This window comes from Eublepharis macularius, chromosome 11 (assembly GCF_028583425.1).
Source record: "Eublepharis macularius isolate TG4126 chromosome 11, MPM_Emac_v1.0, whole genome shotgun sequence".
In the NCBI taxonomy this organism is placed as follows: Eukaryota; Metazoa; Chordata; class Lepidosauria; order Squamata; family Eublepharidae; genus Eublepharis; species Eublepharis macularius.
The window spans coordinates 32,171,455-32,197,730 of NC_072800.1; the positions used below are offsets into that span (position 1 = coordinate 32,171,455).

The 26,276-nt window shown below is 40.3% G+C and overlaps 1 protein-coding gene across 10 annotated transcripts in view; it reads right to left on the bottom strand.

Moving 5' to 3' along the window:
• Positions 1–526: 526 nt before the first annotated feature.
• Positions 527–26,276, bottom strand: part of TRAK1 (trafficking kinesin protein 1) — a 157,672-nt gene continuing 131,922 nt past the window's right edge. For 3 of the 10 annotated variants that reach the window (XM_054991848.1, XM_054991850.1, XM_054991852.1), the window contains 5 exons: positions 24,982–25,215; positions 23,230–23,543; positions 17,933–18,262; positions 10,449–10,551; positions 527–3,366 (listed from right to left, as the gene is read on the bottom strand). In XM_054991848.1, the coding sequence (XP_054847823.1) occupies positions 2,571–3,366; positions 10,449–10,551; positions 17,933–18,262; positions 23,230–23,543; positions 24,982–25,215 (1,777 nt within the window). In that variant the 3' untranslated portion in view covers positions 527–2,570. Of the gene's footprint in view, positions 3,367–7,641; positions 7,730–10,448; positions 10,552–14,179; positions 14,246–16,478; positions 16,540–17,932; positions 18,263–23,229; positions 23,544–24,981; positions 25,216–26,276 lie in introns of those variants that run through there. The other 7 variants (XM_054991849.1, XM_054991851.1, XM_054991853.1 and 4 more) reach the window with 6 other exon arrangements.

Below are 26,276 nucleotides of genomic sequence, written 5' to 3' on the forward strand. Positions count from 1 at the left end.
ACAAACTGGAGTTTCACCAAACTCTGTTTTTTTCCACCAGATCTAGCATCATGTCCGAATGCAGCCAATGTGTTCTTGTTTTTTAAAACTTGCCATCTTTGGCTGATGCATGTCATATCTCCAATCCTGAAGCACGAGGGCTAAACATATCCTGAGAATGTTCTGGAAGCATTGCTAAAGCTAAGTGTGTGTGGATCTAATCAGCCACTTGGACAGGGTATTACTTGGAACCCCCCTGTAAGAGCAGGATAGAAGCATAAAAATACATATAATAAAAAGTAAGATCTCTCAACAGGCTTTTATTTAATTGCTGGGCTGCAGATCAAAAGCAGCATCAGGAACTGTGCTTTGAAAACCACAGCAGGATGACAAAACATGGGAACACTTATGGATGGCAGAAGACTGACCACTGCATTTTATTCTGCTTCCCAAATCAAGGATCGCCTGGCATGTCTCACATTCCTGGTGACAGCTGAGGAAACAGATCTTTGATGACTTATGCACTCGGAAATAAAGGCAGGAAATGTGAATCATCCACAACAGAACTTTTATTGGTTTTATTTATGTTCAATTGTGAAAAGAAAATATAAATGTCCTTTTTACTATTTACTTTTCTGGTGGTTGGCTAATCTATTTAAGTAATACATTCCAATTGAATCATATGGTTGTTTTTATCTTTTTGTTCCTCAAATGGTATCATGGTCTCCACTTAAGACGAAAATGTCCTCACCTGTTCATCATGTATTCAAATTGTTAATCTATTGGTTGTCTTAAGATACATTCAGATAAAAAGATAAAGTTACATACTTGCAATGTGCACACATACAAACAGCAAGTAGAGCCCATGGCAATGTGCTAAAAGGTTTAAAGTCTATCGAATAAATAGAAATCAGGAAGCACACGCATCAGTTGACTGCCTGTGCTTGCTTTCACCCCTGCCCCCCAACATTCTCCATCTTCCGAGCAGTATTGCAGCTGTCTACTTCATTTCAAGACACCCAACACATTTGTCATCCATTAAAAACAAAACAGTTTCATTAATACAAATAATTATCAGTGCTAATGATTTAGTAACAGTCTGGCACAAATGGCAATGCACAGTAATTACATGTAGTGCAGTACTGGCATCAATAAATAAACTGGGCTTGATTTTAAATTATCACAGAACAACAGCCACCCACACAACCCATGCACACCAACCATTTCACATGGAAACGGAAGAATCGCTCTGACTCAGGACACAAGCCGCCCAGGAGTTCTCTTATGCAAGCCCCACTAAAAGGAATGGGAGTTGTGCATGAGCACTCTTACACAGCTCTTGTTTGGATGGGTTTGTCTAAAGAGAGCTTCTTGGCAGATGGAGGTCATCTCATTTGTTCTCAATGTCTGATATTACTTCAAGATTTTAGACATTGTAGCTGGGGGGGAACTAAGGACAAAAATTAGGCAGGTGAAATAAAGCCATTCACTAATAATATCTAGCGGTTATATTGCTTGATTCTGATGGAAACATATGCAGGAAAGAAAAAATTATTAACAGTATTTAAGAAGAAATAGTCTAATCCTTTTTAAAAAAACTATCCGCTGGATCATTTTTATATTTCATAATCTATAGAGAGAAAGTGAAAGGCAACTAAAAATTTCATTTTCCTTCACTTGCACCACTTTCACTAAATATTTTTCCTAATTATTCTCTAAGGACACATTGCCAATACTGTAGTACATTCTTTTACATTTCATTTTGACCATACCCACAATCACCTTTTTCAGTAACTTTGGCTCTCTAGACTGAGGCTATTATTTGACCTCATGAAAGCAAGGAATAATTCTAAGGATGTTCTCTTTTCTTTTGAAGGGCATGTTCTCAGTGTCTGCAACAAAACACTATATTAAAGCATTTTCCCTTTCACAATCCAGTGCGGTACTGAAAATAAAATTAACACAGAACATGTTATGTGCTAGGAATGGCAGTAGCTGTTCTCTTCCCAGGTTCCTAGCAGCCTTAGCAGTCATTTTCAAAACGTATTATTTCAGGTTTATTGTATAAGGGAAAAAATCCTTTCACGGGTTATGCATAAGAGCTACGGAACTGCATATTCTCTCTCCTCCTCAAAGGCAAAATAAGATGTTGGAATACTAAACTACTTGCTTTTGTTGAACGCCTCGTGAGCTTCAACAGCTCCTGCATTTACGGATGTGACTGTGTGCATGTCAATATTTGACAGTTGTGATAGTATGATCGGTAATCTTCTCTCGACAAGGCTAATTCTGATGTCGAGCTATGGGAATGAGATAATCTATTATTTTTTCTATCCAAGGATTGCTTTTTTCAGTGCAAAGGAAAACAAAACACCCTTTCAAAAGGTTAGCGAGTTAAATTGTCAAAACAGTGTCATGATTCATTTATAATACATCTGGTAAATATTTACATTCTGTACAAACTTTACACTTTTTTCCCATTAGGCACAAAGTTGATTTGTCAAACTTAACAGCAAATGGAAGATTAAAAAAAAAAGTCTGAAGGAAGGTTCTTGAAACATGTCTAGAAGACTAGCCATACATTTAGCCATTCATCGTAAGCTAGTTTGTTTGGGAAGCTTAGCTCCCATTAGGATGCCTGGCGTCAAAGTCGATGGCCCTTTCATCTGCATACTGGAACCCACCATTGTTGGGAAGCTGCGATTCCTCCTAATGCCACTGTTCAACTGAATGCCCCCAATAGCGCTTGTCACAACAGGACCCAAAGGCAAGCCTTCTGGCACCAGGCCTCCAGGAATAAAGGCCTTCACTGGTCTTTGCGCTCCACATAGAAGAGGTCCTCGGTCATCAGGTAGCGTAGGAGCTTGTGCTTGCCCCGAGCTAACTACTTTGGCAATCCCAAACTTTTTTACTTTGTCTACTAGGTTAAGGTTGGAGACAGACACATCAGTCTGACACTCGCTGTTCCTGCTGTTCTTTTTGTCCCTCACTTCCTTCAGAATGGAACTGGCAGGTTTGGAAGCCAGGAAGTTATCATAAGGGGGGCTCGTGCATTTGAATTCAAAAGATGGTGGGGAAGAAGAAGGTGTCTGCATAGGTGAATTTGGAGGAGTGGAAGGAATGGCAGCCATTTTGGGAGAGTAAGTGCTCAGCAGGGTGCTCCTGCCGGCTCTGTCCCAGCTTTGTGGATTGTACACAGCTGCTGATATCCCACGTTCCTTGAGAAGCCAAACAAGCCCCAAAGATGTGCTCATAGTAGTTGTGGACTCCCGAAGGTTAGTGAAGGATTCTACCAAACTGAGACGCCGTGGAGTGCATGGAGTGGCCACTGGAGTGCCTTTCAAGTTGCCAACGCTGCTACAAGCTGGAGTAGGTGCTGCGTTAAGGCTGTAAAAAAGACAGAAAGCCAAGTCAATGTTCTCTACTCAAAATCCCAAGGTTCAAGTTCCATAGGATGCTTGTAAATGCCTACAGATTTACTATCCCTTAAAAATATATATATTTAAATCTGAATGTTTTGGGTCCTACAAAAGGCAGTTTTACAGATCATGTTTGTCCAGGATGGCTGGATTAATGAGTTTTCAGGCACACTATGAACACAGTGCACTACACTAGATCATGTTCCTATAAAGTCATTTTGGCCAATAAACAGCCAATAAACAGGCCAAAACGAGTTTATAGTTTACAATTTGACAATAGGAGTTTAAGTCAACTGACAGGCTATAAATGTAATTTTCTAGGTTTTATCAGCAGCTATGATAAAGGGAATACTTGTCCCAAACTCCTGGTTACTTAAAGGGGAAGGAAAGAGGATAATGGCAGAAGCTGGACACAACAGAACATGGTTGCTTTAAAAATCAAATGTACATTCTAGCTCTTATAAGTGATAAAATTAGAGAGAAGAGGAAGGCCAACGGAAGTATGAAAGTATCCTTCGTTCCTAATTGCATGAAGCAACCCTGATTTCTAAGTACATTTGTGATTTGCAATTTTTGTTGCACCAGTTTCTTTCATCACCCAACTTATTTCTTTCTGAATGGAGTTAAAATAATACCCAACAATTAAGTAAAGTATATATGAAAAAAGAGAAACATAAGAAATAGATGCTGACATCTACCACTCAAGAGAGGACTAGTTAGTATTAGTGGGGTTTATGAATTCTTACATTCTCAGATACCTCAAAAAATTGTTTTACCAATTTCCAATTAGTGGGGAAATGACAACACTCCAAAATGTCAACTCTGTAGTACAAACTAACTTGTGTATTATCGTTGTGTGGCTGAAAGTTATTATCCTTGCACAAAACTCCAGCCTCCTACAAGCAAATTCCAAGCAACATGTCAGAAAATTTTCATACAGAAAGCATTTCTATTGATGATGCAGGACAGGCAGTATGCACTCTAAAAACCAAACACAAACACACACATGCAGATTTACCTAATGCTTAATCTACTGGTTACTATAACAAAGGGCGCTTGCTTCTCTCTTCCCAACCTGCTGGTCATTCTTTTGCCAATTCATTTTTAATGACAAATCAGCTATGACTAAATTCAGATGACAATGGTGACAAGAGCACCATGGCAAAGCATAAATTCTGGTTGTTCATTATTGTATCTACTTGGTGAATGTTGTACCTGTTGATTGTATTGTATTTCACTTGCACTGAGTTATCTGCCTTGCATCTCAGTGAGAAAGGCAGACAAGACATAAATATTTTTTTGTCCAGTAAAAGGAGGCACCACTAGTACCAGCAGAGTCAAGGGGCTACTTTAGAGGAATTTCCATTAGTGTTGTGAACACATGGGTAAAAATTCACTTGAATCAGGACACCAGGCTCAGCAGGCAGCCATTTTCATGATTTCAGCAACTCTTTACAACCACTGTAGTCACAGGCCTCGCTAGTCAACTGTAAAGAAAGACTGTAAAGATAGATGAGTTTGCACTAATGCTTGTAGTATATGAAGCTAGTCTTATTACTACAATCAATATCTGCGGCCCTAGCCTTTGTGTCCAAGACAGCATAATGTCCAATAATGGGTAAATGTAGCCCATATTAAATATGGCTTGGACAGAAAATTGCATGCTTGCAAAATCTCTGCTGCCTCCTCCATTCTGTAGAAAGCCACTTCTGCTCCTCTAAAAAAACCTCTTGAGAGTCAGGAGCCTCTGGGACTGGAATGAGATGTGGAAATGGGCAGAAATCTCCTGCTCATGTATGCATGGTCTAATTCCAGTTTGCTCTGCCAGTACCTTAAAGGGAAATTAGCGTTCCCTTGAGTCAATTCCTTTCAAAACTTAAAAATGCCTTTTTTCCCCCTCTCAATAATGGTAAAATCAAATCTAGAAAAATCTGATACAGTACTGGGGAATATGAACAGGTTTTGTGACAGGTGAAATCACTACACTTGAAAAAAAATTATACCATCCCTGTTTGCAAGTTATATGTACCATCCATATACTTTGTACACTTGATTTTTCTTTATATTTGTGCGGACTAATCATGTTATGTTTAACGCATGTACAGCTCAACATGATTTACACCTCACATTGATTCAGGTACTGGTCCCCACTTTAATTTGTAAAGTGAATGCTTTGTTAGCTCTTTCTTGCAAATGTATGCATGTATTTGAGGATGTACGTGCATTCATTACAACATGCAGACAGGGCTACTATGTAAGTACAGGAGGAGGATTTGGTAACCTGATTGTCCCTCAAACATCAATCTTGTCCTAGGCTTAGTGATTTTACGAGTCAAAATCAGAATGTGCTATTCTTGAAGCACTCTTTTGGGCAGCCCCATACCTAGGACTATTCCTGCACAGGCTAATGTGACTAAATCTTTTAGCAAGTTCTATGAGAACAAAGCAGCTTCACCCCTCCCCTCAGCGAATATTCCCTGAAGTAATGCCACCTCTGAGTTCTTCCCCTGCAAGTGGCCCAGTTGACATCTACTAGAATCCATTCATTGAAAAATGGGCTCTGTGAAGAGGTGGAGGGAGTAAAGTCTTTAGGAGGAGCTGAAAGGCTATTTTATTTGTGAGGGCTTTTGATGAGATTTATGCTGCAGGCATTTTCTTGGGGGAGGGGGTAAAGGGAATCTTATTGTATCTTGTATGCTTCTCATTTAGAAACATTAGGCTGCCTTGAGCCACAAAGGAAAGGAAGGGTATATATGCTTTAATACATTTTTTAAAATGGACTTGTACATGAGAGAAGTGATTTGAAATTTCTACTCAGTCCTAGTATCAGTCCTGCAGGTAGGACATGAGACTACACAGAGAATAACCTATACAAAGACAGGTACTAGAAAGGAATTTTTGACTTTACTGTGGCATTTGTGCAATTCCACATTTAGAACAACTAGATTTTTGCTAAAGGGAGAAAGAAAGGGCAAAAGTGTCCAATAGTTTCTCAAAAGCCACTGTCACCCCTGGAGATTGCTACCAGAGGTGCCTTTGAGTTATCTGGAACTTTCCTCTCTAGGTAAGAACTTCTGATAGGTACTACAGCAAAACCACCAGACTATGGTTCAGTTAGACGCAAATGACAAATCATGGTTTGGGGCAATGTGAACAAGCCTTGGGCTCTCATCTGTTCAGATTTTGGCCGTTTAGGGACGGTCGTTTAGGGACACATGGAACACTGGCAGCTTTCCCCCAGGATTTCAGATGTCTCTGTTTGCAAAACAGTCACGCGCTGTTTGGGTTCCATTTTTTCCAGTGCCTTTTCTGCGACTGTGGGAAAGTGTGGTCCCAGAAAAGGCATCAAAAAATAGAAACCAAACAGTCTGCGACCATTTTGCAAATGGAGACGCCAGGAATCCTGGGGGAAAGCCGCTAGCGTTCTGTGAGTGGGCCGTCCCTATAACGACATGTGGAAATGGCCTTCCTCCCAAATTTTTAATTTGATGGTAAACCACCATGCTGTAGTTTACAATTCTGGTTTCCAGATAAGCTGTTGTTTGTGCAGGCCATTGTTTGCCCAATTTGTATACAACAGCAAGCTATGGGTTGCCAATAGAAAGACAGAAGGAAGAAATTGTAATGTCTAAAAGGGAGTAACTAGAGGAACAGTGAGAAGAGAGCATTACTTTTCATTCTGGTACACGCTCGTAAGACTGAGTACTATTTTACAATGTTTTAGAGAGTAATATAAACTAATAACTACAGGAAATGTTTTAATGCACTGATGCTGCTGCACAAACAGCAACATAATCATTTCATATAACATTTAAACATAAGATATAAACCAACTTTGCAGCCTATACCCTTAAGATAAAGTTAGATAAAGTTGACTATCAGGGTTGCATAAACTGAACACACTTAAAAGCTTTCATGGCTGACAATATAATCCTCTGCTAAAATGCAGAGCCTTGGTTGGATGGAGGAGGGAACAGCCCAAGCTCATCCTGAACAGAAAAAAAGGAGGAGCAAATGTAGCCTCGTGCCCCCCAACTAATGTTAGAATCTAGAAAGTCAGCACTTCACTATATACTAATTTAGAACTTGGGTTAGAAGGTCACCTCATGTTAGAATGTCATGTTAGAATGGAAAGGGGGAAGGGGTGATAACAATAAAAGTCTTCGAGTTAGCTGGTGCACAAACACTAGCATTCCTTCTATATGACTCTGCCAGCATAGAGCTTGCCGGCAGTGCTGCTCACCCCCTGTCACGCTGGTCATATTGTGTGCCCTACATCTCCTCTCAGCATAAGGTGACATAAAGCAGTTTCATCGTCTTCCTCACATGACCTGTGAAGAAGCATCATTCATAGTTTAGGGATGTCCTCTTCTCCAGCCCTTGCACTGATAACATTATTGGTTGCTTACTGGTATCAGCTCTGAGTGCTGGTCAGCAAACGTCATATGATAATTTGCTTGAGCGAAGTTCAAGTTACTAGAGTACACAAATTGTTTGGTTTAGTAACAGCTGCATTTTACGGCAATTACCATCACATTAAAAAAAAAGTTCTCACCAAGTCTTCAACAGAGACACTAGAAAAGGATTTGTGGTCATGATGAGTCTGTTATTTGCTCTGCCTATGATTGCAACACATGTCTGCTTGCCCTAAGAAATTAAATTATGTTTTTCCAACATCTTACGCAGCAGTGTTCGTAAGTCATTGAGCTTTTCTGCATCAGGTTTTTGGTCCAACTCAGCTTCTTAATTGCATAAGCTTTCCCCCTCACTTACAAAAAAGTTATTGTTCATAGGCTGAGCTTGCAATCCCTTTTTTTCTTACAAGTTTTTCCAATGTTTTTTCAGACCACAGCAAAATTTGTCCCCCCAAAATTGGGAAAACTCGATGAAACCAGTGACTGGCAACCAATACTGGAGGGAGCAGTCAATGCAGTTAGAAAGCCAAGAAGGAGCAAAAACCGGGTGCAGAAAAACCCATTTTCCTGCACAAGGCTGGAGAGAGAAATATATGAGGAAACTAGACAATTGAATGCAATATATATGATGGATATTACCTTAAATCTCCTGTCTGGTTAGGGCAGTTTTCCCTCTCAAAGCAAGAAGAGGGAGATTTCCTTGCTGCCTGTTAATTCCTTTGCTAGGGCTAAGGAGGCAGTCACAAATCACATTATTTTATGCAAGAATAATTCCAAAGACTACCAATCAGAATTTCTCTCAGGGCTGATAAAACATAAGGTGATTTTTCATAATCCACATATGCAATCAAGATCAATCTGGGACTGAGTTATGCCTGCAACCTATCTTTTAAAACTGATTTGATAATTAAAAGGTATCTTTTGTAAAATTGAATTACCCTAATTAATGAAGAGAAGTGCTGTTTGCAATGTTAAATACTGTAATAACTAATCTATATTACATGAACTGAATGGTACTTCATGAAGGGACTTACTATGGGAATGCTAATGTTATACATTTCCTGATATCAACTTATTCAAATGTACAGTCTCAGAGGCTTTAATTGTACATAAAAATTTAAGAGACAGCTGTACCCTTTTTCATAGTCTTTTGCATAGGCGGAATCTTTGGCATATGGCTCATTTTTACTCTTAAGGCAAAAGTAATTTCAAATGTTTTCCTAGGAACCACTTTTGACTTTTTAACAAAGTCTAAAATTTCTTTTAACTATGGAACAATGTGTTTATTTATTTAACTTATACCCTGCGTTTTCCCCAGAGGATCCAAAGCAGTTCTTCTCAATTTTATCTTCACAACTCTGGGAGGTAGGTTAGGTTGAGCGTGTGAGTGGACCAGAGCCACCAAGCAAACAGAGTCTCCCTTGGTTTATCTGGGATAAAATCTATTCCTGGACAATGGACTAGTATTGTTCACTAGCAATACTAGTATTGTTCACTTGGAAGAGCACTGGCCTAGTTGGTGGCTCTGAGGTGCAAAGTCCCACTAAATCCTCTGTGTGGTGCTCAAAGTGGGTGAAAAGAAAATGGAAGTGAGGTGGCCTCGACTCAAATTAGGCCAGACTCAATGTATCTTATCTTTTGGTATAAAACTGCTGCACAAGCTATTTGCTGGTACCTTTGACTAAAGTATTCACATTTTGGAATCACTTCAGTCAGTTATTACTAGTAACCATCAAGTTGCTATGAAGTTAACCATATTAATGAATGTGGCCTAATATTAGGCATATCTACAAAAAGTTTCCAAACATTCTTGTGTAAATGTCTGGTGAAGCTAAGACAGGAAGCCAGGCACTGCAAAGGACCAGTGGACTAGTGGAGCAACAGCTTTTTAGGACTTCAGGTGCTAGAGGAATAGGAAGCTGTTGTTCCAAGTGCCCACCTGCCTCTTTCAGCTCCAACCGACTTGTAGAGGATAACAAAGCTGTCTTTAGGAAAGGTTAAATGAGAGTAACCTAGGGCTGGTTCTTTCAAGGCTTAATGGAACAGGGCCAAGGTCATTCTCACGTTGCCTTTCCTAAAGACAGCTTCCTTTTCCTCCAACAGCTGAAGGCTCTACTGAGACAGGGGCTATTTCCAGCTATCCTTGCCCAGACAAGCATCAGCACATCTTTTCTTAGTAACTATTCACAATACTGGTGTCGCCCATTCCATCCTGGGATATTCATACATTGAAACAGAAGAGGGAGAATTTAGGTCTGTCTGAAGAGGGGTGGCATTTTATCTCACCTTGAGCACTTTCTCTGCCTGTTCTCATTCCATATACACAGATTACATCATTAATGAGAGGTAAAATTACATGGAAGCTCCTTCTTAAAATATTGGTAGTTAAATCATTTGGATTATGATCAACAGACCTGTACCTAATACTGATTATATGACACAGAAACATATTCTGAATTTCTTGGATGATTTAGGAAAGATAAATGCTACCAGAAAGGATGGAGGTGGGAGGGGCAGTGTGAAACTTAAAGCATACAAAATTTTAAGAAATGTAATTGTGAAATGCTCTCCCTATTTGGCTAGACTTAGGCTTTTCTGCTCCAGGGAGACACAATAGCTCGCTGGAACCCCTTACCTTGGAGTGACTCGTGTGAGCTCATCAGAAGGGTGCAGAATGCGGCAGGTGGTAAAGGTGAAGGTGGAGTTGGTTTGTGACATGCACTTCCCAGGATGATGTACTACATTTGAAAGAAAAGCACATTCTTTGCATTTATATTTAAAAAGAAAAATAAGTTGTGCTCAAACAGATGTTTAAAAAGTGATGCAACACTTTACACAGGATCTGTGCAAGGGAAGTGAAATGTAGCTGGTTTTTGAAATACTTTACTTTCCACCTATTCAACACACCATTTAGGGTATTTGGGGCTACATTTGTACAAACTGGTAGCTCCTATTTGATTCTACTGGAGTTACCATTAAGGCTTTACATAGACATGGATGTCTTAAGGATGAGGCTTTCCATTCCTGCTAACAGTATGCCTAGAAAACACTTGTTCTGAAAAGTCAGTTCTTGTATTTTAGGAACAGCATGACTGCAGGTCTCCCATAATCATTTCCCATGCCACTTCGATAATGGAGTAGCATGTAAGAAAAACCTCTGATGAGACTACTTTCTGCCAAATAGTTATTTCTGCTTGCAAATTTAGAAGTCCTGGATACAAATGACAGTCTGACCATAGCTAAGATAAGCCTTTTCAAATCTAACATTTAATAAAAGATCCATTACCATTCAGTTCTGCAGACTTAAAGGTAGTGACTTCTGTCGATTCCTCCCTCCTGTTGCAGTGAACTGAGCCCCCTGAAATTTTACTTCAGAAAACTTGAGTCTTCAGAAGGCCCAGATCTCACTGGAATCATATGGTGGAGGCTAATTTTAGTCCATCAGTGCCGAGCCTTTCACCGGTCTCCTATGAGGGGTTAAGGAGGTTCCACTGCTGGCTACCCTGAAAAGGGGTACAGTAATCTATCTGTCTGCTACTACCTCCCCTTTTTGTATGCTGACGGGCAGGAGTGCAGGACTGCCCATCTTGGAATGGTTTTATTGATTGCTATTTTTATGCTGTGTTTATTGTTTTTATGTTGTATTTTAATCAATGTTGTACTTCACTCTGAGCCCGCTTGCGGGGAGGGTAGACTAAAAATATAATAAATAAATATCAAGAATTCCTTCATGATTTCACTAACATATCATCACCAGAGCAGCATGAGATACAGCTAAGGGAAGAATGGCAGCTATATAAGAATTGGCCCCAATGTCTTTTTCTACATAAGAAATTTCAAATGTGGAAAGCCTGGCAGAAAATTCTAAAAGATCTCTCCGTACCCAAAACCTCATGGCACCTGCAGACTTTTGTAACATTCACAGCATACATTTCTGCTTCCCCCACATTGATCCAGGCAACAGTATTCCTATCACATTTTGTTTCAGTAATGGATCCAACTATATATGCAGGAAGCACTACAGTATGTTTGTGAAACAATGATCAAATATATTTCATGTCTGAATCCAATCAAAGACAAGGATGACCATTCTGGATCCACTACTGTCCATCTGCAAAATTTCTTTGCCTTCTGCCCTCCTCCCACTACCAGAGACAGAACATTTGCAGCTGCACCAGATAGCAATTATGAACATTCATTCATAAATATTTTCTGTGACATCAAGGATGAAGGGAAAGAGGCAGTAGAATAGGGTCATATGATACTGCAACAAGGCATTTATTCATATGACTCTTTGGATCATATCAGAATTTTGTTTAATTCTTCATTAGAAATTGCTATGAAGTGCATCTATAGATCAGTAGAATACACATTGAAACGGGCCATAAAGTATGTCATATCACTCAAAATTCTTTTACGCCCTTTTCCTCACATTTCCTTATATTCCACCCTAGGTTTGAATGAAAGGTGTATTTACACTTATGAGATGCGAAAAATTCATTTGTATTGTTCCAAGCTTACAAAAACCACAGAAATGTAGAAAAAATACCATAAGATGTTAAAAAATATCATTGTTATGCAAGTAAGTCTTGTGTATCCTGTATGTATCAAACTACAAATAATATATCCTCTCATCGTAAAGTTTAAGAGTTCCTTCATCTGCAAAACCGTTGAAGAGTAAAAGTAAATATGATCTTCCAGAGGAGTGTATTCCTTATATTGTATAGTCTGAGAAGACATGTGGGTGTATTTGTATGCGTGCACAAGTAATAGGTGAAGAGGTCCACAACATAGAGTGAATGGAAAAAAGAAGGCCAAGGACCAAATTTGGGCCTAGGAAACTCAAAATGCACATAAAATAACCATGTCAAAAAGGGAAAGTGGATTCAGTCAAATGGAAGGTTATGTGTAAAGATCAGCAAACACATATATGAAAGTATCTTTTTGCACACGAAGACCTCATGAACGCAGTAGCGAAGCAAATATATGAAAACAACGTATTTTAACCAGTATCACCTTCCCCATGCCATTTGTCACTATCATCTTCCCCATGCCAATTCCCCGTTTTTTTCTCCCACCTGACATACTTTATGGATAATTTCAAAGCAATACAAGAAGTCAAAGGCCATGCACCCAAAAAGCTCACTGAGGTATGACCAGAAGATAAAGGTATCATGATTGCATAGGTTCTCTTCCCTAGTAAACCAAGCTTTTGTGTTAGCAGTGTTAAAACATGCACAAATATACATGCTGGTGAGATTCCCCACCACTGTGCTTCCTTCCTCCCAACATTCAACATGTTCCCAAAGTGCAGGTCATATTTTAGTAAGACAGAACATATGCAATAGTTTGACAAACTAGATATATCACACCCACAAACTACTCCGAACTTTCAGAGAGGCTAAGAAATGCCCAAAGTTTTTTCTTTGCCATGCTAACACGGCAAAAAAAAGAAACCGTAACTTTTTAAAAGTCTCATGTGCAGCCATGCAGTCCCTCAGTACACCTGTGTGCATGAAGGAGCAAGAAGCTGACAGGTAAATGTGATCAAATAAATGACAGTGGCTCAAAACAGAGCTCACGTTCTCCATCTTTGTCAGAACTCTGCCACAAACTGCTACATGTTCTAAGATGATTGTCAATGCAAGGTTTTAAAAGTTCTCTACGTCACCTTAAGAACTGATAACGTTGATGCCTTGGGGTTTAGTGTACACAATGTGAATTAATGAAGAAGAGGGGCTGGACCTAGCAATCATGATTCTCTTCATTACCATGGAGTAAGCAAAAAGGTAAATGCTAGAGAAAATTTCAAATAACTGATGAGGGGGGAAATTATTTGGCAGAAAAATATCTGAGGACTTGACACAAATCAGTGCTAGGTGATCAAAAAAAACAAACCAGATCAAAGCAAGGATAGTTTTAGAGTAATTCCAGAGCAGTAGCTGTGATAATCTGAGAGCAAAAACAAAAGATTCCTTTTGGCACCTAAAAGACTTATGGTGCATAAGCCTCCATCTACGAACTTATTCCACAATAAATCTGTTACTGCCACAAGGCTCTGTTGTTCTAGGTTACACACTTATGACACTTCAGTATAGGAATTGTTGCTATCCCCCCTTCTCTCCATCATCCATTCAAATTTTGTTTCCCACAGAGTTATATCAGAAGAGATCCAGCTGCTCTAAGCAAAAGATTTTTAAAAAGCAACCAAACATGTTTATTGACATTAATTAATATGCAAGACAGGAAAAGGCTGCTAAAAGTAGTAGTTGAGTCCAATAAGAGGAGTTTTAAGATTAGGAATCAAAGATAAATCAGCTTTGAGAGCTTAGAGGCCCAATCCTGCAGAAATATCACTAGGGAAACCTGGATAAACAGCATCCTCCAGCAGTCAACAGCGTAGCTTTTCACATGGCTGTAGCATTCTCTGCCCTTTGAACACAATAGGAAAGAGTAAACTTCCTTTAAATGATCAAATTTCCAGAAATTCATACAAGAGATTTTAAAGATTTAATTCTTATCCCAAATTAGTAAAAACAGCAGCAACTTATTAGGCTAGACACAAGCAAAGGCTTAGTTATGGAGCCAAGATAAGATGTGTGGACCCTACGGCCTTCAAGGACCCAACCATGCACTATGATGAAATTCAGCACCCACCACAATTTTGGTACATTGCTGAACAGCTGCAACAGTTCCCTCTCTCCAAAGAAGGTCTGAATCCCAACCATCCTGGCAGCCCCTCTCTCTGCCATGGGGTTTTGCATTAGTCCTTGCAGTGCTGCTGAAAAGGAGCATGGACTTCTGCACTAGCAGATTCTGAAATGTGTGTGTGGAACTCCACATGAAAAGACTGATGTTTTCAGAACTCTAAAATGTTTGCTCAGAATATTCCGTGCAAACATTTTAGAGTTCTGAAAGTCTTTGAGCAGTCTGCAAGCTTTTTAGTGTTTTGTTGTTTAAGGCCTCAATATCATGACTAGGGGTGTGCACCCCGAAAATATTCAGGTTTCTCACTTACCCGAGGCAGGAAAAAAATTCAGAAATACCCCAAACCTGAAGCGGCAAGCCGCTTCGGATTTGGGTATTTGAATCGCTTTGGAATGCTCCGTAAAGATTTGGAGCATTCCAAAGTGATTCAGGGAGTTGGGCTTTCTCCTAGCACCTCCACCCCCTCACCCCCTCAAACCCACTTACCTGGCCGGGCGGGGAAGGCCAGAACCACCTCCTCCTCCTCCACTGCCGTCTCTGGGCCTACAGGGCTATGGGGAGGGCTGGAGCTGCTGCCATTGCTGCACCACCTCCTCTGGGCCCACAGAGACCTGCAGGGCAGCTGGGAAGGCCAGATCTGGCAGCACAGGGCAACAGGTTATGCCTTTTTGGCCTCTTCTGCCGCCACATGGCCCACAGGGTGGTGGAGAAGGCTGAAGCCTCCTCCTCCAGCCCTTTCTGCCCCTTAAACGGCTGCTGTGGCGGCGATTTGAGGGGCAGGAAGAGCCTTTTCCAGCTCCTCCACTGCTGCATGGCCCTGCAGGGCAGCTGGGAAGGCCAGATCCGGCAGCACACAGCCCTGCAGGGCGGTGGGGAAGGCCGGACCTGCCGCTGCTGTGCCACCTCGCTGCCTCCGCGGCTGCAGAGGCCTGCCGGGCAGCTGGCCACCTTGCAAGAGGCAGGGCCAAGATAAGTGGGGTGGGGAACTGGGGCAGGATGTTTAAAGGGCCCTGCTGCTTGCAAGCAGCATGGCCAAGGTAAGTGGGGTGGTGGGGGTGGGGGACTGGAGCTGGGGTGGGATGTTTAAAGGGCCCTTTAAACTTCAGCTGTCAGGCAGGGAAATCCCCCTGCCTGCCAGTTGAAGTTTAAAGGGACCTGCCGCTTGCAAGAGGCAGGGAAAGGGCCCTTTAAACTTGGGCCCTGAAGCTTCCCAAAGCAACCCGAATGCTTCGAGGAAGGTTTGATTTGGGATTTCTGAATCGGGGCCAGCATCCTAGCTCGATTCAGGAATTTTACTCGAATCAGAAACCTGAAGTGCACACCCCTAATCATGGCTACTATTCTTATATTTCACCTTGCATAACATTCAGAATAGTTGCTACATTTGCTAATGCTAAATTCACGTTAGTTTAACGGAAGTAATTTGGACTAAGTAGTTCAATTTGAGTTTCACTACCTTCAGATTTATGCCTTCAGGTGGCCAGAACTGAAAATGTTGTGAGCCCCCCCCCGCCCACCATACGTATTTTAAAATGTCATTGCTTACTTTAGTAATGATCCATATTACCTTATTTAAAATAAAATATTTTTGCTTGGAAAGGATTTCCTTATAATCTTTAATTTTAGAATGTGCTTAGAAATACTAATTACTCAGACAGAACCAAAGGGGAAAGGGTTGTGGATTTGGGAGAACAGATGTGAACATTCAGTTCCCAAGCAGTTAAGGGAGGCAAGAGCAGAAAATGCAAGCTTTGTACTACACAACCATCTGGCTTAACCCCAAATTTCAAAATGATAACAAAATATAGAAAATAACTGCAGTTGTTTCAACAATTGGGGTAGAGGTAAAAGCTATTGCTGAAGACAGAAGCCTTGGTTCCAGTTTGTTTCTATAATGAAGCAGACTGTGGCAAGGGACTCTGGCACTTGGTGAACCTGAAAGTAGTACTTTGCTCACCCTGAAGTGGTTCCAACTAACAAGGAGTTATTTGGCTGCAAGTTTCTGTTTCTTGTTACACCTATGGGTTTGGTTGAAAAAAAAATCTAGTTGTATTTATGACTATTGAAATGGTTTTGATTCAAAGGAATTTTTAAATTTACATTTGTCTTGCAAGTTTGGTTCCTAAATTAGCCCCACATAACCCATACAAAAAGCATTGCAACATAAGCTTTCATAGACAACAGCATCTGATGATGAATTGGGCTCTACCTCACAAATTCTTCAATAAATCCGATGGCCTTCAAGATGCCACGTGATTCCTTTTAATTTTAACATTCACAGATTCTTCTGTACACACAGGTTGCCGTACTTCCTCTGTCCACCCCCAACTGCCTTATTCAAGACAAAAGTGTGATTCCAAAGATGCCAAAATCCACATTCTGAGCAAATCTGGAATCCACACAGTGCAAAAACAAAGAAAACACTAAATTAACACAAGTTCCACAGGGCAGAGAACTGGCAGTGAAAGCAAATAGGCCCTTGCTCAGCTAATGGAATTGCTGTCTATCCTAAGCAGAGTCATATCTTTCTAGGTCCACTGAACTTAATGGATTTTAAAAAGTGCAACTCTGTGAAGCATCTAATTCATTGAATATTCCATAGTAGGAATAACCTGCATAGCAACAGGCAGATAAAAAGGACTGCAATGGTAAACATCCATGATAAAAAGATTGATGTCGGTTTAAATACTTTGGGCTAGATCCAAATGTACCCGCCCACAAATGATAGTTTTGTGAGCTAGTTGCTCCTTTAGATCCCTCCTCCATGTGGATTTTTCTTTGTGCTTAAAAGTACTTGAATATGCACCTTCTATATCATCCTTGTTTGATTCATTCTAGCCCATTGATTGTGTAAACCCAAATGTAGCTGAGTCCTGGAGATATTTATCCTACCCTGCCATAGATTACTATTTAATGAGCAAACAACTGAGTGTTCTAGCTTGTGTTTGATCGCTAGGTGTTCTGACAAAACCATTTGCTGCCTCTTGTGATAAGCAGCTGCACCCTAATTTCAGAATACAAGCATTACAACATGAATCCTGTTAAAATGGATGCCGATGAAAACTATAGCTTCCATATATACACATAGATACACTGTGCACACCCCCCACAAAACTAACTTTTCCTTGCTTCTTTCAGCACCTAACTACATTGCATTCTTTTAGCAGCCTTCTCGTATCGAACTATAAAACAAAAGGCAAACCATGCACATATAAAATAAGCAAAGCAACAGCAATGATTTGTTAGAAGTCCTTGTGAAACGTGGCTGTGTTAATTCTGGTATGCACTACTGTGAGGCAGCTACACATGAAGCGACACTGTGGATGCTGCTCTGGAGAGATGTGAGAATGGCCCAGTAATCAACATCCTGTAAACATTGCAGTTGTACTGGACTTAATGAGGTTCCCTCACCAGACCCCTCATCATCGTCAGTCGCAGGTTCCTGCATCTCCTCTGGGAAAGCCTGAGAGCGACTTGGACAATTCTCGCTGTCTGAAACAGTCACTTGTGCTTGGGACCTCTCACCTGAGGTCTCTGTGTGCTGAACTGGCGTTGAGGTAGTTAGGCCCTTGAATGTAATGTCACCTGTCTCGTCTTCTTCAAAATCATTAAGGCAGTATACTTCATCTACATCCAGGTCCAGAGTCCGGAAGCCCTTAGTGACAACCCCAGGCCGTGGGTCTAGGATGCCCCCCAGATGAGGCTGAGCAAGCTGCTGCCAGTGGTGCAGAGTGACAGAACCTTGAGAAGTAACAAAACAAAGACAGTCAGGATTGTGGGGAGGGACCTCTTTCCCAGATTAGATTTGGATTATCACAACAGCTGGCCTTATTCTAGTTGCTATTAAAGTGTTAACAGTCACTTAAAGCATCATTCTTTAAGAGGCATCAGTGGTGGATATTAAGGTGCTACACCTGTACAAAGCTGTACAAAATTGCTAGCAGATAAGGTCAACAGCAAGACGACAATGATATTATATGAATGACTCCCTGCCTATTGCTGTTGTCACCTGTATTATCAACATGATGAAATATGATCTTTAAAAACCATTACACCAATACTCATATTGGCAAATAATAAAAAGTATGAACACCGAACATTTATGGATTTGTTCTTGAAAACTAAAAAGACTGATAGAAAACAGGAAGAGTGTAAATGAGATTAGAATTTATTATTGGTGGCTAATAAAATAATTAAAAGAATTGTAACACCACCAGGGGCGGAGCAAGGGTTTACCTCGCTCGCGGCCGGCCGGGCGCCCCCACGCACGCACGAGCGCGCGCGCACCGACCTGTGTGATGACATCACGCGTGACGTTATCACAGGAGTGCACACGCCGCCACCAGCCCGATTGCTGCGGCGGGCAGCCTCCGAGCTCTCCCGCTCGGTTGCCTGCGCTGCCGCAGATGCCTGCCTGCGGTGGCTGCGCCTGGCCAGGGGCTTGTGCTGGCGGCGGCAGCGGCACGGGGTAGGAGGGATAGGAGGCTGGTGTTTTTTGGCGCATGCTCCTGCCCGCCGAGCCTCCTCCGGCGCTCCCTCCAGCACCCCGCGCCTGCGGCCACCGCCTACCTGGCCTCAATAGGCCCGCCGCCCCTGAACACCACCAGCTTTATAAATAGATAAAAAGAAAACAAAATAAACATTTCAGCTACTTCAAGTTGACCTATCCAGTAGTGCTTAATGGCCAAGTAAACTCTCATGAGAAAATAGGCTGCTAATACATAAAGTGTGTTGTATTATACCTACAGGTCCATCCTTGGATAGAAAACATCTTAAGCGAGGAACAAACACATTATACAAATACAAGCACATTATACAAATACATAAAACATGAAAAGAATGAGTTAAAAAAATAGTTGAAACATTAAATTTTACCAGGCTGAAATTTCTGATGGAGGGCAAAGTCATGAACCTAAATTGAAACTGACCTTAGTCCATATTTTATAAAATAAAAATCACAAATCCTGTTTTAGATTCAGTGATAAACTTTAAAACATGGCTGAGGAACATCAGGGCCGATTCCAGACGGCCCTCTGCAATCCGAAATGTTGCGCGTTGTCGCGCATCATCGCGCGAGAAAACACGATATTTCGCGTTTTCCGCGCGACAACACGCAACGTTTCAGATTGCAGAGGGCCGTCTGGAATCGGCCCAGGAAGCCAAAATCACTGTCAGAAACTAAGGAAGAAACTGTCCTGTAAATGAAAAAAATGTATCCTAATTTGGAAAAAAACACACATCTAAAATAAGAAAAAATATACATTTCTAGCATGCTCACGTAACTAGATGTTCTCCATTGAACAGTCTAAGACCTCAGAAAAGGAAAATATCTTAAACATTTGTGAGTATATGCAATTTGAAAGACAAGTCTCAATTATAGAAGAGTTAAAACATTTCTTTTTACCCATACTTTTAAATAAAGGGTTATTCATTCATTTATTCCCTTTATAACTTGCCTTTCTTCTCAATGGGGACCCACACTGGCAGATTTTTTAAACATTGTTTTATAGTCTGTTTTCAGCCTGAGAAATGTTTAAGGCTCACTTTAACCTGCCACACATTTTATGTTCTGGCTGGGTTTGGAATGCTGAATTTTTAATTAATACATTGTGATTTTTATATTTTTATTATGTTTCTTTTTTAAGCTGCTTTGGGCAGGTTTCCTGGAGAGGTAGCATAGAATTTTTCAAATAAATATAAAGAGCCTTTCATTTAACTTTCTTCCTAAAAGCATTTTTCTTTTAAAGGAAACACTAGAACATTAAGTATTTATTAATTGAGATCAATAAGAGAGAAGGGCAATCCCATATAACAGTCACTTTGACAACCTGACCTTACATTCTATTAGTAACAGCAAAGTACAGGATTGGACAGGAGGCTGCCAGTGCCGCCACGGGAATCCTCTGGTGCTCTCAGACCTCTGCATTGTAGCAGCAGGCCCGGCTGCTGCCGTGACTGTACTGCAAAATGTCAGCTACGAAGAAAGTTATTTGGGTGGCCCCCTTGTGCTTCAGCATGAAGGCATCAGCAGGCCCATTCCTCTAGCAAGAACTTGCAAGATAAATCTCACGTGAAAACTGTAATACAGAATAATGAACTATGGTAGACAACATTTATTTGCTTCCCTCACAGTGATTTAACTGGATATCTGTTCTGGAAGTCAAGTGGCTGCTTTCGTACTTCTGTCACTCACTGACAGTTAATTTCTTTCAAAGCAACATGAGCAGCAAACATGACAGCATAACTTCAGTTGTCAGGTGACCGTCTCAACATAAAAGTGGATTTGTGAACTTCACTCCAAACTTACAGCTTAAATTCTATACATACAACAGCAGCTGTTACTCTCTCTACAGTATTTTCAAATGCTCTAATGGCAGTCTTGGTTTTTCAGCATTGCTACGAAAGCAGCAAAAGAATCACTCAAAAAAGTGCTAGCAGCTATGGATACCCAAAAATTGTATGGGAGTTACAGCATCTGCTTACAACAGCAAAATTAGGACAAATCACTGAGTGCTCTCATGAGTTTCCTTTGCCATTTAATTTGTTAAACATTATCTAACCATCAACCCACTCACCCACACCTTAGGTAGCATACAGATCTTTAGGAAATCTATGAACACACAGTGCTCCTGTCATTCTTATTCAAGAACCTGGCAGAGATTTTTGAGGCATGATATACACATTAGGTTGGATCCTACATAGATTTTCTGGGATGTGTGTGTGTGTGTGGGGGGGGGGGGTAATTTTCACCAACTCCCCCTCCCACAGAAACCCGTATCACCCCCCATTGGTGGTCCTAGGGGACTCCCAGGAACAGTTTGGCAGGAGGGAGATGGACAAAAATTGCCCCTTCTCTGTCCCTGTAGAATCTGCATGGGATCCAAGTCGTAGACTCCATTCACTTGAACACAAATCACACAGATATGTTGTGTCTACATGCTTCTCAATACCAAAGGTTGTGACAAGTCCAAGTTTAAACATGTGTCAAAAATATTAAAACACCCCAAAGGATCATAATTAATGTTTGCACACAATAATTCTTGAATTGATGGGTGTCTAAGAACCAGCCTGCATCCAACCATGCAGTTCTGAAGCCTTATGGACATTTAAGGTTTCTTAAGAAGGAGTGGCAATTTCTGCCATTCCTTCCTCCCAATGCAAACCATTGTGCCCCACTTCCCCAATTTTGTTCCTTGGTGTTAGTGAGAAAAAAGGATTCATATTGTTGGCTAATCTATAATAAAGCTTTCTTTCATTTTTAACTGCATGGAATGAAAGAATCCATTACCAATTCTTTCAGAACAAATATTGCATCTAATAAATGATCTTAATGAAAAGCATCTGAACAAAGCATTGGATTTTCCAGCATATTCTACAGTCAACAGCCCATTAAGGAGACACATGTACACTAATAAACATGACACTCAAATGTAAGATATAATGGATTACAGTTAGATATCAAAAACTAAATGTTATTCTAAAATATTACTCCAACTTCTTCCAAATTTCTGGAGGAAATCTTTTTCTAACAGGATGTTACTTTTTAAAATGGTACGGTCTCAAAAATTCATTTTCTCACAAAAAATACATGGTAAACACTTTTAAACTTAGAAAATGAACTACAGAAATGGCAGGGAAGGATCAATAGATTAAGGGGAAAATGCAACCAAATGAAAAATCAAAAGAGACAGAGAGAAAAGGTTATAGAGACTGAAAGTTTATTGAAGAAGGAAGTAGAGAGATAAATGGATAACAGAAACAAGGCCAATGACCAGTAAATGAAGGTAGGCTTTCCTTTTCTAAAGTGATTTCAGAGGGGCAGTTTATAACAACCAAAAAGACAAGATGATCTCAGCTGTTAATTCTTTTGAGTTGGTTGCCCGTGCATCCAACTGCCACACAAAATAGAGATAAAAATTAGTACTGTTGTTTTTTTTCTCGTATACTGGTCAAAGCAGACAGAACTAGTCTATGGACTTAAACATGAAAACAAACAATGGAAAGATTGGAAACACATTACAGACCTCATGATGACTGCATGCAACATCCATTAAAATACTTTTTAAAGTGCTATTTATTCCTATCATGAAATTTTAACGGTGTATTCAATTGTAGTGCATATGTGCTGCCGTACAAATTTCTTAACAATACTGACTCATCGGTCTTGAGATTATCAAATGCTTTGTGCTGATTTCTAGCAATCATTTGGAAATCCAGAGAACAAGTCAGGTACAAGCGGAAAATGTTGCCTTGACACCAAGCAATAATGCTAAAGAGGACAACGTATTTAAGCCATTGCTCCAGACTAAGATCTTTCCAGCCCCACTTGTTCTCCCTGTGCAGTTGCATGAATATGTAAGTGGACCTAGGAAAATAAATGAAATACACTGAGTTATAGGAATATTCCACTGAAATGAGATTCTCTACTGAAACATGACTTTCAGTGCAATCCTATGCAGTGGGTTTATACTGGAGTAACTCTGCATAAGATTGCTCTGTTAGACACAGCACACTTAGTATACTCTGAAAGTTGCCTGCTCAAAAAAGCCTCTTTTAGCTTTAAAAGAATTCAAACAAGCAACGCGGATGGCTATCTCTAAAGTAAAATGAGTATGTGTTGCAGAGATTTCCGGTTTCCTGTTGATGGAGAAGAGACCACAGAGCATCACTAAGGAGAACAGATAAAGGCCGAGGCGCTTTATTATCACCTTCTAAGGGCTTCACAATCTGAAGCTTCTCTGGGAGGTAAGAGCGACTGCAGATGGACATTCCTGAATATCCAGTTAATTCAGAAAACCTGGAGTGAGTTCCAAATGACATGATACTCTCTGTGGGCGTAACGGTGCCACTATGGAGTTGACCTTTCTCTGCCAATTCTCTCAGCTTTCTTTCCTGCTCTTCTTCAAAAAACTTCCTCTCCGACAGGTAGTTTTCCCTCCGAAGAGACAGCCTTCGGAGAGCCGTTTCCAGGTCACTAGAGCCAGGTGTTCCTGGAGTTCCAGGTTTCTTCTTTTCTTCATTTCTAAGAGGAAGAAAGAAATCACACATTTTATAAGGTGTCACTTTAACTGATGTTCTGCATATACATAGCTAATATTCTGCAAGAGAAAAAACCAAAATGCTGGTATTTGAATTGCTAGGAAAACAGATTCCAATTCTACAAAGGGGGACAATTGCTTGGCCAGTATTTCATAAGTACTGAAAATATATTAAATGAATTGGGGGACTGGAAAAGCATTATGTTTTTCACTTTAGCCCGAGACACTATTTAAAAGATCAGCCCACATTAACTAAAAATTGAGTGTTGCTCATACAATCTAGGGGGGCATCAATACGAATAGTGAGATAGAAGTCTTTAGGACATACAGTGGGTTTTACCAATACAGATAATAAAGCCAGTAGGTAGCCAGACAAGCTGCCTTCCTTTTCTCCCACTATAGTCAACTGAGGTCACTAAACATAATGTGATCTTATGAAACAAAATCCTGCCTGAATCCTACAGGGCAACCAAGATGAATGGTGGCCTTACTTCTCTGATACCCAGCCTGAAAAGTTTTGCTGTCACATAGTTCAAATTTATCTCTGCTGCTGTTCTAGCTAGAAATATCCTTCTATTTTTAAAAAAGGACAAGTCCTCATTATGAGAGACCATCCCTCCCCTGATCCAAAAAGATTTTTTATTTATTTACTTTATTTATACCACAGCTTTCTCCTCAATGGGGTCACAAAGCAGCTCACATAGTTCTGCTCACCTCCATTTTATCGTTACAACAACTCAAACCTGGGCCTTCCAGATCCTAGTCTGACATTCTAACCACTATACCATGCTATACACATCCCACAAGTTATGCAACGCAGTTATTGCCTCAGGGTTGATGCTGAACTTCACAAATGGCAGGGAAATTAAAATGTGTGAGAGGATCAAGCAACTCAGGAAGGAAAACTTCAGGAACAGTCTGGCATTCTAAACTCAAAGGATGATATAATCATTTTATTAGGTGGATGCTGTATTGTTGATAATTATCACTAGCAACTACCAAGTTCAAATCAAATCTTTAAGCAGGTTACAGTTACATTAGGCAGGCAGCTTTTTCACTCAAGCTCACTCCATTCTCCTCTATAATATAGTTCCCATCTCATATGATTTTTTTTACATGCAGGACCCATGATTCTTGCTCAGCTTCTTTTCAGTGGTCAAAGACGATGCCTCTTTCCTTTTTCAACAGCAGAAAAGCTGGTTGGATCCAATCAACAGTCATCACTCACGCCAAAACTACTTGCCTGAATACTATTTTGATATTTAGATTAGTGAAATATACAAGAATATGGGCATGAATATGGGCATAATTCTAGTTCACCTTTACAAAGATTTGTAGCACCAATTACAGAAAGGAAGAAGTTGCTTTTGTTCTGGGGGTATATCTAAAGAACTTGGGGCACCCTAAATGCACAGTACTGACCCAGAGTCTGATTCAGTTTCTAGGATGATGCTATTAGTCTTGTTGTCTATTACAATATTGGAGATGTCTCCTCCATAGAAGCTGGATCGTGGGGTGCTGACACAGCTAGAAATGACAGAGTTCATTGCTGAAGATTGGTTGGATCCTGGGATGTTCATTGGAGATGGGGTTAGAGATCTCTGCTTCACCACCTGGTTGACATTTCTCACCGTATCAAAGACTCTCTTGTGATGGCTGATAAAGATAAAGTCAATAATCATCAAAAGCATCTAATGGGCTTACATCTTCAGCAATGGCATCATAACATGGCATGTGACTATTTAATCCTACGACTAGCAATGAAAAACTTTCTGTGTCATTTATTATTCTGCAGGAAAACAGAAGGGCTGTAAGACAGTAACTTTCCGCTTTCTTCAAGACCAGCTACTCAATGAGTCTGTTACTTGTTATTTGCTGTCAGTTTGTAATCCAAAGTGTGAGTGAGCACGGCTCCCGTGTTCATCTTCTACTTACTGCTGCTCCTCTCACTGCTGGGACAAAACTTGAACCAAAAGATGCCGTATCAGGAATGAGTTTACTAGAACAACGGATTCTCTCTTGTACGGAGGTCAAGGAGATTCCAGTATTGAAATAAAACACATGGTTTCCTGGTACATTATTTTCTCCCTGTAGCAAATGGAGCTTGAAATGGCAAAGACCTCACTGAGAAAGAGGAATACTTTAAAAATTCTTATCAAACCTGCACCAAAAAATGCAACAATGGTAGCTATATTAAGTAAAAAGCATTCTTACTGTGAATGATTGTCTTTTTTCCCCTTTCTCTTTGCCTCTTTTATTATTATTAATATCATGAGTATAAATAGATATAAATTCTTTATGGGTTGTTCAATTAGAAAAATATATACTAAACAGATTACTCTAATCACTATCTTAATATTTATAAAGGTTGTGATTTTTGTATTCTGTATCTTAATAATCCTTGTAGCACACAGCTGCATATCTGATTTGCTTGTCCCCTTCCACATCCTTCCTTTCTGTATCCCCTTTTTGTTTCAATAAAATAAAAATGCAACAGTGGTAGATGATATACCCTACTGGTACTTGCACAATCAGAATCAAAAGAGCTTTATATGCTTATGTCGCTTAAAGTATTGCTGTCACATTAAGTGAACTTTAAACAGTACTATGTGGCAGTTTGTGCCATGCATTGAGCTATTCCCACACAGTGGCTCACCACATGGATTGGGTCATGTCCTCCATATTGACCTTGTTGCAGCCACTTGCAGTAATGGGCA